We start from the raw sequence: 14,605 nt of genomic DNA on the forward strand, positions 1-14,605 counted from the left end.
CTTGTGCCCTCACCTATGGTATAGTGCACCCTTCCTTAGGGCTGTAAGGCCTGCTAGAGGGGTGACTTATCTATACTGCATAGGCAGTGTGAGGTTGGCATGGCACCCTGAGGGGAGTGCCATGTCGACTTACTCGTTTTGTCCCCACCAGCACACACAAGCTGGCAAGCAGTGTGTCTGTGCTGAGTGAGGGGTCCCCAGGGTGGCATAAGACATGCTGCATCCCTTAGAGACCTTCCCTGGCATCAGGGCCCTTGGTACCAGGAGTACCAGTTACAAGGGACTTACCTGGATGCCAGGGGGTGCCAATTGTGAAAACAAAAGTACAGGTTAGGGAAAGAACACTGGTGCTGGGGCCTGGTTAGTAGGCCTCAGCACACTTTCAAATCAAAACTTAGCATCAGCAAAGGCAAAAAGTCAGGGGGTAACCATGCCAAGGAGGCATTTCCTTACAGAGACCCTTTGACAGGGAGCACCTCTTCACTCTCTTCGGGGGTCTCTTCACTGCAGCTGAACACACAAAATGCCCAAACTTCGCCTCCAGATATCCACACCCACACTCTGGGGGAAATGCACTATGAATAAACTGGTCAGGTATATTTGCCTACACTTTTCCACCTCTCCCATTTATTCAGTTTATGGTTTAGAGACTTCAGCAAACATCCCTCATTCTCAACCTCGTGGCTCCCACATGGGCAAGATATTCCTGGTCCACCACCCTCTTCAACATGTCCCTAGTGCCTCATGAGAACCTGCTCAACCGGACTGTCTTATGCGGAACCAAGGGACACCCAGACACCCGAACCCTAAGCAGATGAATCTTGTGAGTTGGCGCCTGAGGACTTGGAAATTAGCTACCTTACCCTGTTCCCAGAGTGCATGTCCATCCTTAAGGAGTACCTCTGGCCTACAACAATTACCTAATATTCAGCCACTTGAAGAGATTTGTACAGTTTCCCAAGACACATTGAACCATTCAAGGCAGCAGTCCAAGGACATTGTATGTGATCTGCTTCAATTGCAGAAGTTTGGCCATGCTTATACTTCAGTCAGACTTCATGTGGCTGAAGCAGCGGCTTACATTCAGAACAGGGAACACACCTCACTCTTCAGGGTTCCTGTCATTATTATCCTTTATGGAAGGGCTCAAAAGAGTTATTCCATCCAAGGTACCACCTGCCCTCGTATGGAATCGCAACATAATTCTCACCAGAATGATGGGCTCTCCTTTTGAGCCATTTCACTTGTGCTCCCTGCAGATTCTTTCTCAAAGGGTAGCCTTCCTAGTGGCTATCACTTCCTCTGACGTGTGAGTAAACTTTAGGCTTTTACTGTGGAAGAACTTTTCTTCCAAGTTCACCAATATAAGGTAGTCCCTTTGATGAAGCCTAGGTTTCTCCCTAAGGTGGTCATTTCTTTACACCTCAATCAGCTATTGAACTCCCAGTGTTCTTCCCACGTCTAGAGTTAGTGGCAGAGAGGACTTTTCACAAACTTGATGTCAAGAGATTATGTATTAAGTTGATAGGACTAGCCCCTTCCATAAGACACATCTCTTTGTTTCTTTTGCCAAACCACACGAAGTTCGTGCTCTCTCAAAAGGGGGAATAGGACGATGGTTGGTCAAATGTGTTCAGACCTGTTACACCAAAGCCAAACAATTTTTTCCTGTCCTTCTCAGGCCCCACTCTGCGGAAATAGTGCCTGTAGGGCTATCTTAGGTAGCATCCGTTTAGCTGACATCAGCAAAGCAACTACCTGGTCTGCTCCACACACTTTTAGCAAGCATTACTGTGTGGATGTCTTAGCACGCCTGCAAGCTACTTTTGGACAGGTTGTACTCTACACTTTTCCAGTCCTCTACAATATCTTATGGCTAGCCACGTTTTAGGGAAGAACTGCTTTGCAGTCTGTGCAATGCATATGTATCTACATCTCCACATGCCACAAATTGAAAATATTTCTTACTCTATAAGCATGTGTTCGTGCTGTACATTCACATGCACCCACATTCCTCACTTTAATCCTTTGTTTGTTGCAGATGCCCTCCTTTCCTTATTCTTCGGAACAGTCACCTTATGTATTTCCACCTTCCATGTCTGTTCCTTTGCGTGGATGGTGAGGACAATCTGACCTGACAGTGGAGGCAATGCCCATGTGCATTACCAGTAATAGGTGTAGTCACCATACTTCGTGACTCAAAGACTTCTTTGAAGAAAAACAAGTTGTACATATCCGAGAACAACACTAGATGGCAGGAATATGCACAGCACGTGAATCTACAGCAGAACATTCCATAATCAGATGCTGATTCCATAATCAGATGCTTTAATGATGGTTAAAGCAATTTAGAGATGATCTGGCAAGTTTACAGTGTTTGGGTCATAAGTATCGGAACAATCTGGTCACATAGATTGTCAATATACAAGGTCTCACATAAGTAGGGCAAAAATGCTAGAAACTGCAGATTTGCATACATCTTTCAGAAACAAAGATTTTGTCTGAAGAAAGTGACTGTTTGGTAGAGATACGTTCCATAAATTGTTCAACTAATGCATAATATGGTTATTTAGCTATTTTATATAGCACAAAGTCTGTGGATGACATTCATTGGAACAGTTACCTTTTAGGTTGGTTTCACCTAACACGGAACTCATTAAAAGATTACCTTGTTTCTTTTTTATCAAGAGATAGGCTTATCAGGCACACATTTCTTGTTAATCAAGAGATAGGTTTATCAAGGATAGGTTAATACACAACATACTTCATTGCTAGATGCTACCAAAGGAGTGAGGGAGTCTAGACCTAGTCTGCTCCTGGCTGTTTGAGACGTGTGGCTCAAAGCACCCTCTTTGGTCAGGATCCAGTGGTCCAGCAGTCTGATGTGGACACCGGGGCTTTCTTTTAGGATATTTGCTGTGCTTTATAAGTCATATAACACTGCAGAACATGTTGAGGGTCACCATGTGGTGGACTATTCCTGCTCGTATCTAGAACCTATTCCACTGTTCCCTATTGTCTGAGGCAGGCCTTCTCAACTCACCAGGAGCCACTGTCATACTGGTATTATCGTATACCCTGCTCCGGAGCTCTACTTATGATGCTTACTTAAGAAAGCTTGATATATATAACAACATGTTTTTTTCATCTCCAACAGAAATAGAAAAATGCATGCCATGCAAATATGACATATATGCGCACTGTTTGTTTTGACACACAAATATATTCAAATTATACTTATTTACCATAGTAGACATTAAACATAAATTGATGTGGATTTAGGTTTTTTGTACTAAGTAGATACTTAATAATATAATATTAGCACACACCGTGTGTTGTAACTGCTTATTGAGAAAGAGTCCTGCTAATAAATTATCTAATGGTAATAATCCCATAAAATATGACTTGTAATTATTGATGTAAAAACCTTCTTAATGGTGGGCAATTTTGAACCAGTTTTTCATTTATCTGTTGCCACCTTGGTAAAGGCTCCTGTTTCGAAAGGCAACACATCCACAAAAATATTTTTTCACCTTTAATTTACATGAACATGATATCCAAATAATCATATGAAAGTGCCCGGTCTGTGTGATTGATGTATACAATATTTGTCTTTAATTATGTAACATCAAATATTTTGGGGATTATCTTGCGACACGTTTATTATCTTCATCGGTTAGAGAGTTAGATGAGAGCTAAATTGTAATAAGTGTCTCTAAGAAAAATATAGCTCTCTTATAAGTTTGGTTAACTTGAGCTCTGGAGTTGTTGAATCTACTTGAGGCACTAATCTTCCTCGTGGAATCAATTATATAGCTGTAAATCACTTAATTGAAAAGGAAATGAGTTGCATAGCTAATAGTAGCCATTGTTTATAAGTACTGTTAAATGTTTAATGCAGTTAACTGCAGCTTATTTGGGTTGTAAGTCCGCTCAAAATATTTACATGAACGTTTTGTCCCAAGATTAGAAATTTAAGTATTGAAATAGCATCTGGGATTATTCCATGCCTATTCCTTGAAGTAGTTTTGGGTTTTTGCCTTTTCCCTTTTGGAAAAGAGAAAGAATGTCAATGTTTGTGTACATTTTGCTACCTTATATTGTTCAGTGCACATACTACTTGATTCTCCTTTTTTTGTAGACCTATGTCATAATATTTACACCTTATGTTTTTTTAAACTATGGTAATAGGGAACAATATTAAGCACTATTATTGCTAATTGTTAAATTGTGACTTTACTATGAAAATTCTTGTTAGCTTTAAGATGCAGGACATTTTAACTATTTAATTCATTTGAGTTGGACTGTCTTTTAATTGCATATGTTTATTGGCTGTTTTATGGGACACTGCTAAAAAAGAATAAATATTCTGAGGATTCCAAGCCTGGCAATGGGGAATGATTCAAAAGCATCTGAAAATATAGATAAGATACCAACTTTAGGACAACGGTTGTTATACGTTATTTATAAACCTATCTTGTTCCATGTTTCTTCAGTAATAGATGAAGACTTTTGTGGTTGAGACAGCTGAATTGAGAGTACTATAAAGCCCTACCATGCCCGCTGCCTCCTTGATAGATGAGAACATCTATTGACACGTCCAAGTGCTTCACGGTTATTCTGGTTATTTTTGGTTGTACATGCACACAGCGTACATGCTTTTGAAAAACACTAGGCTTGGGAAAAACTCCTTAAAAACAACACAAGTCTAATGCACTTTTCATACTTTTTATCATAGTTGCAAACACGGTTATAAATATAATTAGTTTAGAAACTGCTGTGTTCCTGCAGACCATACAGTTGCCATTTAGGTATGCCTGTTCATATTGCACTTCTTTGTCTAGGAACTTCTGAGGTTTCCCAAATTGCATGATGCCATTGTTGAAGTAGTGACTTGTCTTCTACGGAAAAGACTGCCAGTAACAAATGAAATGGTAAGAGATTTTGAATTTTCATAAGACTTTAGAATAGTTTGTTATTAAAAAATAAATGCACTTTATTCAGTGACTCAAAGATATAACGTCTTAGTTAGAACTTTTCACTTAGTTAAGTCAGGCTACTGGTGTTGACGTCTGTTGTGTTGTAATAACGTGTAGCCTCAAGGCTTGTTGGGTTAGGTGATAGTGCTACCACAGCTGCAAGAGCAGCTAAATGATTCATTAAACCATGAGAACTGATTGCACCACATATATATTCTAAGTCACAAATAAAATGTGCAGTAGATGTACGCAATGGTATATGAAACATATTCCCATTTGCTGTGGCAAAAATATGAAACTGCTTCCCAGCTCTGTACTGCAGATCTGGCACCTATTTGGTGCAGAGTATATTTTCCCATAAGAAATGCTTATCAGTGTCTGTTTGTCTTGCAACAAATTATTGATATTAGTTAGCCTTGCAAAAAATGATGGGTCTACCCTTTCCTACTACCTCTTAACTATGTGCATGAACACCTCGTCACCTTGCTACAGGATACTTTTTTAGATTTAAGGTGCACTTTGGACCAACTGATTCCTTCGTCTGTTCCTTTAACTATTGTTATGTAGGGCACTGATTTTGTAGTGCCAAATGTTGCTCTCAGTCCCAAGTGTGCCATGTTAGAAGTGGTCCGGTTGTGTTTACAGTTTACCATCTGCTTTTCATGCAGAAGTACGGTCAGCAGGGCCAGAGGTGAAAATCTGTCTCTAAAATGCATGCATCAAAACTTTAGAATTTGTTTTTCAGGATGTTGGTTTAGATTTGTGGTTGTATTTAGCTTCATTTTTTGAGCTGATGCAGTTAGCTCATAACCCAAAAATCATGATTTGTGTTATGCTGGCTTACCTTGTGCTTCACCATCTTTGTTTGTGCAATGATGTATGTTACGTTCTTTTGAGCTTATTCGTGGTGGTTCTCTCTGCAGCTCTGGAAAAGAAATTGAGAATTCGGATAACGTAGCCAGACTTTATAAATGAGCGGAGCCAGAATGACAATTGTAACTTGAATTAGCTCCTTGGATGAGCTAGCTCCAGCATTTAAATCCAGAGGAAAAATCCCACACATTCCCTAGCTTAATAGTGAGCTCAAAACGATTGATTATTAAATCTAGTTAACAGACATCAATGTGTCATATTCCATGTACTAATGACAGATTCACTAAAAAGCTACATAAAATTGTACCACATAGCCACTAAAAAAGAAGGGAACTTAAAATTTCTTAGACATGCAACACAACTGAAGAGCAGTTCAGATCAGTGAGAAACGCAGCAACAATGCAGCCTCAACGATTGCAGTGGGTTTTCCATTTTCTGTTATCCTTTGACATCAGAGAAACTATTCCCTAGAGAAATCAAACACATCATGACAACAATACAAATAAATACAACACCTATTGAAAGCATATCAAATGCAGACAACCTTTATTTGAGTAAACAAGTAGAGACAGTTAAATAACAAACTTTAAGTATAATCCCACAGATGTTTCTCTTGCCTTAAAATGCTCTAACCTATAATAAAACACATAATCAGGGATTGTTTTAGTTAATAGCTTTTGGCTTACATCTTAGCCCTATTTCCCCAGCCTAGGTCACTCGGAGATTACCCTAACTGCTAATGGGTTATCACTAGCAGCCGATTCAGTAATTAATCAAGACTTCTTCATAGTGACCTCTTGTTTATCATCTGAACCTACACTGTTGTATTGATTTCAGTCATCCTTACTTTCCCTTCTTTAGGTCCACAATTTGGTGGCAATTGAGCTGGCCTACATAAACACCAAGCACCCAGATTTTGCTGATGCCTGTTGCCTGATGAACAACAACATTGAGGTAAGACAAATTGATCTTTTTTTGGTAGTTGTGCTTTGTGGTATGTTTAAGCAATAACCTGTTATTAGACATTGATATGATTCAAAATTCATGGAAATGCAGCCACATTATTTTTTATTTGAAATTGCTTAAATTAATTTGAGATATGAATTGATGTATTAAAGTGCTTTCAGCTGAACTGGCTTTGGCACTGGAATTTAGGATAATGAAAGAAGTGGAGGGAAGGGGAAAAGAGAACAGTAAGATTAAAACTGTTATTTTGAAGTTCCTATGTGTTCTTAAAAAACAAAAATAACAGAAATAAAATACAGAATAAAGAAATCTAGAAGAATGAGAAAGGCAATGGTGGATCTTAAAATATTCTTTTCAGGATTTCTTCAGTGTCCTGCTTCGTCACATGTATACTGATATATTGATAATTTCAGTCTTTGTTCTTGTTTTCAGTTTTTGTCCTCCTCTGTCCCAGATTCTGAGCCCGTACTGCCCTTGAGTCTTGTTGTTGCCTTACACTTCATGTAGACTTGGTTGAAAAGGAGCCGTTCAACAGTCTCTAGATGTGATAAACTAGATTCTGTTTTTCGATTTGCAATGTGGGCAGTTCAATAGGCAGTTAACTAAAACTTCTGTTTGGCTGCTGGAACATTCCCCATAGGCTGCAAGATTCCTTTTCTTTAGCATAGACATTTGCAGGAGGGCACCACCTCTTACAATGGTAAATAATCTCCTCTATCTGATGTTGGTCAGAGACTGCTGATATGGTTGGGGTGTTGGGGAAAAATAAACAGATCAGGGAGACCAGCTAGTTTGGAGTTCCCCAGTGCTTCTTTCTTGTTGTCCAGATGGAGTTTTAAGGCGATTGTCAGTACAGTTGTGTTAATTCAAGTGAGAGTAAGGCTGCATCCAGGCCTAACACTGAGAGCTTACCCCACAACCTTTGCCTTGAGACTAGATCAAGGTGAAGGCCAGGAATGCAATGCAGAGTGTCAGCTTCGTTGGTGTACTGTATCTGTGGATATGTAAAAATGTGAACACTTGGTCAACAGTTTAAAAGGCCCTCTCTAACGCCATTCGAATTTTATTTAGCATATATTTGTTTTCTGGCCAGTTTACTATAGCCTTGAGTAGTTAGGTGTAGGACAATTCAAAACAAGTTTTAATAGCTTTTTGTTATTACTTAACTTTTGAATCCTGCTTTGTTTACATTTCAAGTATTTTCTTATTTAACTTGTACTTTTTAGTTATATTTTCTCATTGATGGTGTCTAGGTCAGTTGCTGCCATTGGGAGCCATTCTTTAGGTATGCTGCATTTTTGCAGCATACAATTCCAGCATGTTGGAGATTATTGCTGTCCCAGGTGCAATTTTTTCTAACAACATTCCTAAAAGAAAGAGTTGTCTTAATGTTGGAAGTGACCTAGGTGTAGTAGTTACCTACGGAATTCCTGGAGTGTGTGTCTCCATTGTAATGTAATGAGATCACAGCCATTTACATACAGCAAGAGAAAAATTTAAATTAGGCAACTTTTATTTATTTTATGCTCTGTGCAGTACTAGCACTCTCGGGTGCTTTCCCCAGATATATTTAAGAAGTAGTGTTTTAAATATGTCTCTCAAAGAAAGCTGTGCACATCTGTTATAGTCCTATTTACTACTATTTGTCCTATTTGCTTCTATTTTGTAGCCAAACAAAAAGCAGATCCTTTTGATCTTCTGTTTCCATATACACTAATCTGAATGTCAGACACGTCAGTCTCCTTACCCCCTTGAGCATTTTGATTGGACAATCACTTGACTTACCTCCACCCGCTAAAGAATGGAGTTGAAGTCACCTAGTAAACAAACTTCCATGGTTGCCAATGTTTCCTAGTGACACATACATTTTTTTTTTTTTTTTTTTTTAAATATTCTCACTTTTGGGGGGGGTGGGGGGGGTGTTGCTTTTTTTTTGGTTTTGCCAGTCAGCTTGAGCTGACCTTTTAAAAAAATAATATTCCTGAGACTACAGCGGCCAACCTTTTACATTATCACCTTCAGTTGTACCCTAAAACAAAGGTTAACCTTATGATTATGCTATGTAATTTTGTACAATATTTGGTCTTTCCATTGGACTTTTAAGTAAATATCTTTGTGTCTTAGGTGCCCTCTGTCATGAGGCACACAATGTCACATCAGATAGGGAGATAACCTGCAGTTACCAGCTTACCAGCCGCAAGCCACTCATTCTGTCCCTCTCCAGCCTGTTTACCCTACACAGATGTCTCCAGGCAATGGTTAGGAAGAGACCCATGTTCAGTGCATTGTGTGCGCTCAACTCAGATTCCAGAATCCTAACGTTGACACCATTTACTACCAAGTTTGTATTTACCACTTCACTGGTAACGCTGTGAGCAAAAAAGGACTCTGACAGTAGACTTCTTTCTGCCTTCAGAGTAGAGTAGGAACTGTGGAAAAATACCCTGTTTTTCAGCCCCAGCCTTAGTTTTTTCAATAGGGATATAGTCCCAAGTTGTAGTGAGTGTGGGAGTGCAGCAGGGAGTATTTGTTTCTGTTGTAGCTGTATGAGCCAAAGTGACCATTGTGAAATGGAGGAAGGTGTAGTAGTTAGATTGCATTGCAAGAACAGGACCCAGAGGAAAAAGAGGGTATTCTGACAGCAGAGGTGGAGGACACACTTCTAGAGAATAAGAGTGTAAGAGAGTGAATCCTGATTTGTTAGAGGGATGAATAATGGATAGTACAGCCACTGCCTATCCTGTCCCTCACCCCCTAAATTCAACCATAGACGCAGCGACTAAAATAGGTTAATAGCACAAATGTAATGCTCACATACGGTGACACTTATCCATCCTCTCCACTTGTCCTGCATAGAGCGCAACCCATTGTAAAGCTGTTCAGCTCCTCAGCAGACGTATAAAGTGCTATTAGAGTAAAAAACAAGAATCTGCAATATATTATTTTTACATCCATTTGAGAACCTCAGGCATGACACGTCTCCTGACATAACGAGGCATAACGAGACTCATTTGTATGGAAGTGCTGTGTATGGAAGTACAGGGTGAAGATTTAGGGCTGTATCTTAAACTAGGTTGTTTTTCAGGTGTGAACGTGTCTTTTTAAAAAAAAATGTATTATGTATTTTTATGAAGTTCCTCAGTACTTAGATGCTGCATTTCCTACTTATTTACTGTGCAAATAATTTTTCTGGATATAGTTTCCTTGGCTCCTCTAATCATTACAGGTGTATTTATTTATAGCTGTATTTTGTGACTGCTAGCTGGCATTAGAGGCGTTAGCATGTAGTTGCGTTTAGTAGATGTGAATGGTTTCCCAAGGTCACAGTATTGTGTCTGGCTAGACATGAAAAAATTTGCTTGTTCTGCAGTCTCTGTTGTAAACAAGCCCTTCAAAACTATTTTGAGTCCTGTCTATTTTTTATATGTTCCTGTACTTGACAAAGACTTCCAAAATATGTTGGCTTTATTGCATGCTGTTGAAAGACAAACATGGTTCTTACAATGTTGTGCTTTCTTCAAAGGAGCAGAGGCGTAACAGGCAATCTAGAGACTTCCCCCAGTCTGTTCCGCGGGATAAGGTGAGAATTGATAATTGTGTCTGAAAATATGATGGGTTCTGGGGGTGATAATCCTAAAGTTTTCCTCAAGTTAGATAAGCGATCCTGTCTGAATAGCAATGTTCCACATCAGAAAAAAGTAAGAAGTGAGATTCCAGTAGAATACAAAGTACACAGTATATTTCCCCATAAGAAATGGCTATCTGTCTTTTTTTTGTTTTTTTTTGTTTGCATCTGTGCTTTTCCTAATGAATTATCTGAATATTTTCTACTTCCTTCTCTTCTTTCTTTCATATTATAGTATGTGAATCAGGGGATCGCTGCTTTCTTAACAGGTTCTTTTTCTTAAGACTTTTTTAATGTCACTTTACTACTCTTGCCTTCATATTTGGAGAGGTGTCGCACAATGGTTAGAGCAGCAGACCCTGATGCAGAGATCTGGCCTGGGACCAGGGTTAAATTCCCACCTCAGCGGGTCTTGGGCTCAATTCCCTTGGACCAGATAATTCTCGCCTCTGTGCCTAATCTAATTAATGGGTCCCACTCTGTAACTCTGGGCAATAGCTTGCTACATCTCCACAATGGCCCTCCCAGCGCTTGGATGCCTGGCTTCACCCTGGGGCTGTCCAGGAGTGGGCGCCTCACAAGGAAAAGCCAGGAGGAGTTCCCAAGCGATATGTGTACAGCGCCTTGAGACCCTAACGGGTGAGTACTGCACTATACAAGTGCGAAGTTTACAGTTTATATTTCAGAAGAAATGGACACTTTGAAATGGCAGAACAAACAATTTTGCTTTCCGAATGAAGAAGGTTTCTTACTATGCAATTGCTGATGGAGAGCTGCAAATGTTGTCTTTGAGACATTAATTACGCTTTGCTTTCTTGGGTTTTGAAATCATATTGTAAGAAAATCACTGCATTTAACCTTGATTGTGGGGAAGGATTTGTTCATGTGGGATGTGAACTCATTTCAAAATCGTTCTGCATGAGTGTGGTCCATTTTCCTCTACTATTTATTACTGACAGCAAGAAATGTTTCAGGTAGTAAACAGCAATTGAAGAAGACCTTCCACTTTCTTGGAGTGTGGTAATTGTGTTAACTACTGCTACACCTAAATTATTCTGAAGAACGTCGGAATGACTATTAAACTTTAAATTCTGTACTTTTGCTGTCTGGTTTTATTCTTCTAAATTGACCACAAAGTTGGAAATTTGATGATTACAGCACAAATATTTTATTCTCATATGCTAATTAAAATATAATTTTACTAAACGAAGCAGTAATGCTTGTGTACATCTACTTCTGTCCCTCATTTTATCAAATATAAATGCTGCAAACATAGTTGTAGTTGCTCTATTTACAATATTAATGATCTAGCTCAGGGTGAAAATGGACTTTTGAATCAAGTCTTTCACAAAGGTGTCCCTTTGTTTCAACCTTCACACTTTGTACAACAAATAAAGCAGATGTGAATAATAAACAGATAACAGCACTTTGAAAAGTAGACGCTCGCGAGTGCCACTTACAAGATGAACTACTCAGCTCAGCTGGGATGCTTTCCCAGGCCCCACAATTGTCAGGCAGTTGCTGTTGTCCCTGCTTGCTTTAACCTGTGAGTGAACACGCGCATTACAGGTGTGCTCCTCTGTTCGCTGTCAGTGAAACTATGGTCTTTGCACATACATTTTCATAGAACAGCCTTCTCCGTGTTCGCAATAACTACGCAGGGCAACTGCAACTGACCATGCTTTACCCTAGATTTGCATACCCACGATGGTTTCTCCTCTAGCTGCAACCCTTAAGTGCATTTGAGTTATTCGGATAACTCTCCCTTCAGTTATAACATGTTACTTTTTTATTTATATTAAAAATCATTTCCTGAACTTTCCAAGTTATATTCTCAGTACTTAGGAACAATTTTGTGAAAATGGTTTGTGAACCTCTCCCCTATAGCTCAAGAGCCACCCACATGCTGAGATGGCCTGCCGGTGATTGTGAAATACTCCTTTTCTGTTAAGTACAAAGAGCATTCTGTTTACTGTAATGCTGTTCATGCGTCTGTGGCAGCCCCATGACTGGTGGCATCCATGCACTGTCCATGCAACAATAAACAATAGTGGAGCTTTATGCATGATGTGGGGGAATGGGGCAGTTAAAGACTCAGCCATGGACCAAGCCAGCTCCATGTTAGCTGGGGCTGTGAGGTTACATACTGCTGTGGACTCCTTTGATGTCTACAACTTGTGTGCAGATATGAATAACGGAGAAAGGGAACTATTGTGCCAGCACAGATTGTGGAAGTGGTAATTATCTTGGAATGAAGTTTGACTTGAATTAAGCTGTAATTTAATAGGCACATAGTTAGAAAGGTTTCTTCTTCATAGCAGTGTGCGAGAATTGGAAGCAGTTAGATGTCTGCCCTTTATAGGATGTTCCTTCTGCAATCTTGAACATTGATTGCAACTCTTTGAACAGCCTTTGCAATCCTGGACACCACCATAGCCATAAAGGCCTTTGTTTACCAAAGTGTGTGCTTTCATGCAATTTGTGAAATGGAGGCAATAAGCATAACCTTAAAAGGCTGATCTTCAGCCATACCTTTGCAAGAATTTCACCTTTGCTGTGCTTTTACAGACAAACTAAGAGCTGTGGAAACAACAGTGTGGTGTGGGGCTGTTGATGCATGAAGTAGCACACAAAACAGAGCGCTAGAAAACCAATGCTCTCTCTTTGGAGAAGCTAAAATCTAAATGATTGCTAGCAGGCTATCAGAAGGGGAAAGAAGAGCACATGTAAAGGAAGGCAAGCCACCAAATAAGAAGCAAGCAAATGAGTGACAAAGCCAGCCAATTGTAGTCCACCTCAATCACAGTACATCTTTCGTAACCTGACAACTTGTGCTGTGTGTTAGGCTCAACCTAAAAAACTTTCAGCATTGAAAACAATACCTTTAATATCATGTGTGTTTTTAGTGGTGTATTGCATGTGAGAATTAGAGGTGACAGACCATTAATCTACTGTAGTCAGCATTTTAATTTAGCACTAATCATAAGATAGACGTGCCGCATAAAGGATGTGCTATTCCCAGAATGAACAGGCACAAAGTAAGGTGTTTCTCTTAATTAGGTTAAACACTGTTTGGAGTAATTGCCATGCATTTGTTCTGATTGAAAGTTTTGGAGTGGTTCTCACGTCTCATCCTCTAAATAAGCAACACCATTGTCCATTGTTTCACTTTTCGTAAAATGACGGAACCACAAGAGAGGGTTCCCTTCTCCAGCAGTCTACTGGCAACTGTATTGCCGTGGCCATTTAAACTTCTGCTTACAGTACATTATCCGACTGCACCTGCCTCTGTCATTTCCTTTAATGCTTAACTTCCTTACACAGGAGAAAAGAATAACTTCACAAGAGAGTCTTGACTATAAGTGTTTTTGTAATATTAAATCTATTTAAGTTTTTCTTTAATTTGTTCCCATGTTGCCTGGGCTTTTTAGTTGAGGGTTTACTAACACTAGATTAAAATCAAAACCCACAGTGCAAGTACTGCAATTACCTGGACAGAAGCAAAAAACTAAAGTCAGTCTTGTCCTGCCCCTGGGGAAGAAATTCTTAGCTTTTTTCATGTTTTAACATTGATACACCTCTGTGGAAGTCAACAGCTGTGAGGATTTTGAGTGAGAGTAAGGTGTGTGTGATTCCATTGATTTGTATGTGATTTCACTGATTATTCTGAAAGGTGCACAATTCTTGTATACTCTAACATCAGTGGTACTTGACTCCCTTGCTCCTAATATCACAAATCCTTTTTTTCCGGCCTGCTTGCTGCCTGATGCCTCATAAGTCCCAAGTAGCTTCACAGGACATCATCAAACTACAGTCATTTTGACTTTCCTGATGGATTACCTGTTCTACCAGTGAAACAGTACTGACATATTGTTGTGGCAGAAGTCACTTGTATGTTATCCTAACATGTTGAGGGTCCCCTGGTGCTTTTGATCTTACATGGTGTGTTATTGCTCAACTTTTTTTGTGCTCATTGAGAAAGTAATGCAGGAGGAGAGAAGGAACTGTGTGCGGCATGCTGCTGGGAGGAGAGAGGTGTTGCAGCGTTTGGCGGAGCGGCAAGCGGTTGAGCTGGGTGGGCCTTAACACCCCTCTCATACTCCCCAGTGAAGACTGCCGGGGTTGACTCTGGTCTGTAGGAGCTGCCTAAAGCGAGAAGATG

At 39.7% G+C, this 14,605-nt stretch overlaps 1 protein-coding gene across 6 annotated transcripts in view; it reads left to right on the forward strand.

The window, feature by feature from the left end:
- The window catches only part of DNM1L (dynamin 1 like), a 473,848-nt gene that overhangs the window by 334,522 nt on the left and 124,721 nt on the right, over positions 1–14,605 (forward strand). For all 6 annotated transcript variants that reach the window (XM_069228228.1, XM_069228229.1, XM_069228230.1 and 3 more), the window contains 3 exons: positions 4,845–4,934; positions 6,714–6,806; positions 10,342–10,398. In XM_069228228.1, coding sequence (XP_069084329.1) covers positions 4,845–4,934; positions 6,714–6,806; positions 10,342–10,398 — 240 coding nt within the window. The remainder of the gene's footprint in view (positions 1–4,844; positions 4,935–6,713; positions 6,807–10,341; positions 10,399–14,605) is intronic.

Source organism: Pleurodeles waltl, chromosome 4_1 (assembly GCF_031143425.1).
Source record: "Pleurodeles waltl isolate 20211129_DDA chromosome 4_1, aPleWal1.hap1.20221129, whole genome shotgun sequence".
NCBI classification, from domain to species: domain Eukaryota; kingdom Metazoa; phylum Chordata; class Amphibia; order Caudata; family Salamandridae; genus Pleurodeles; species Pleurodeles waltl.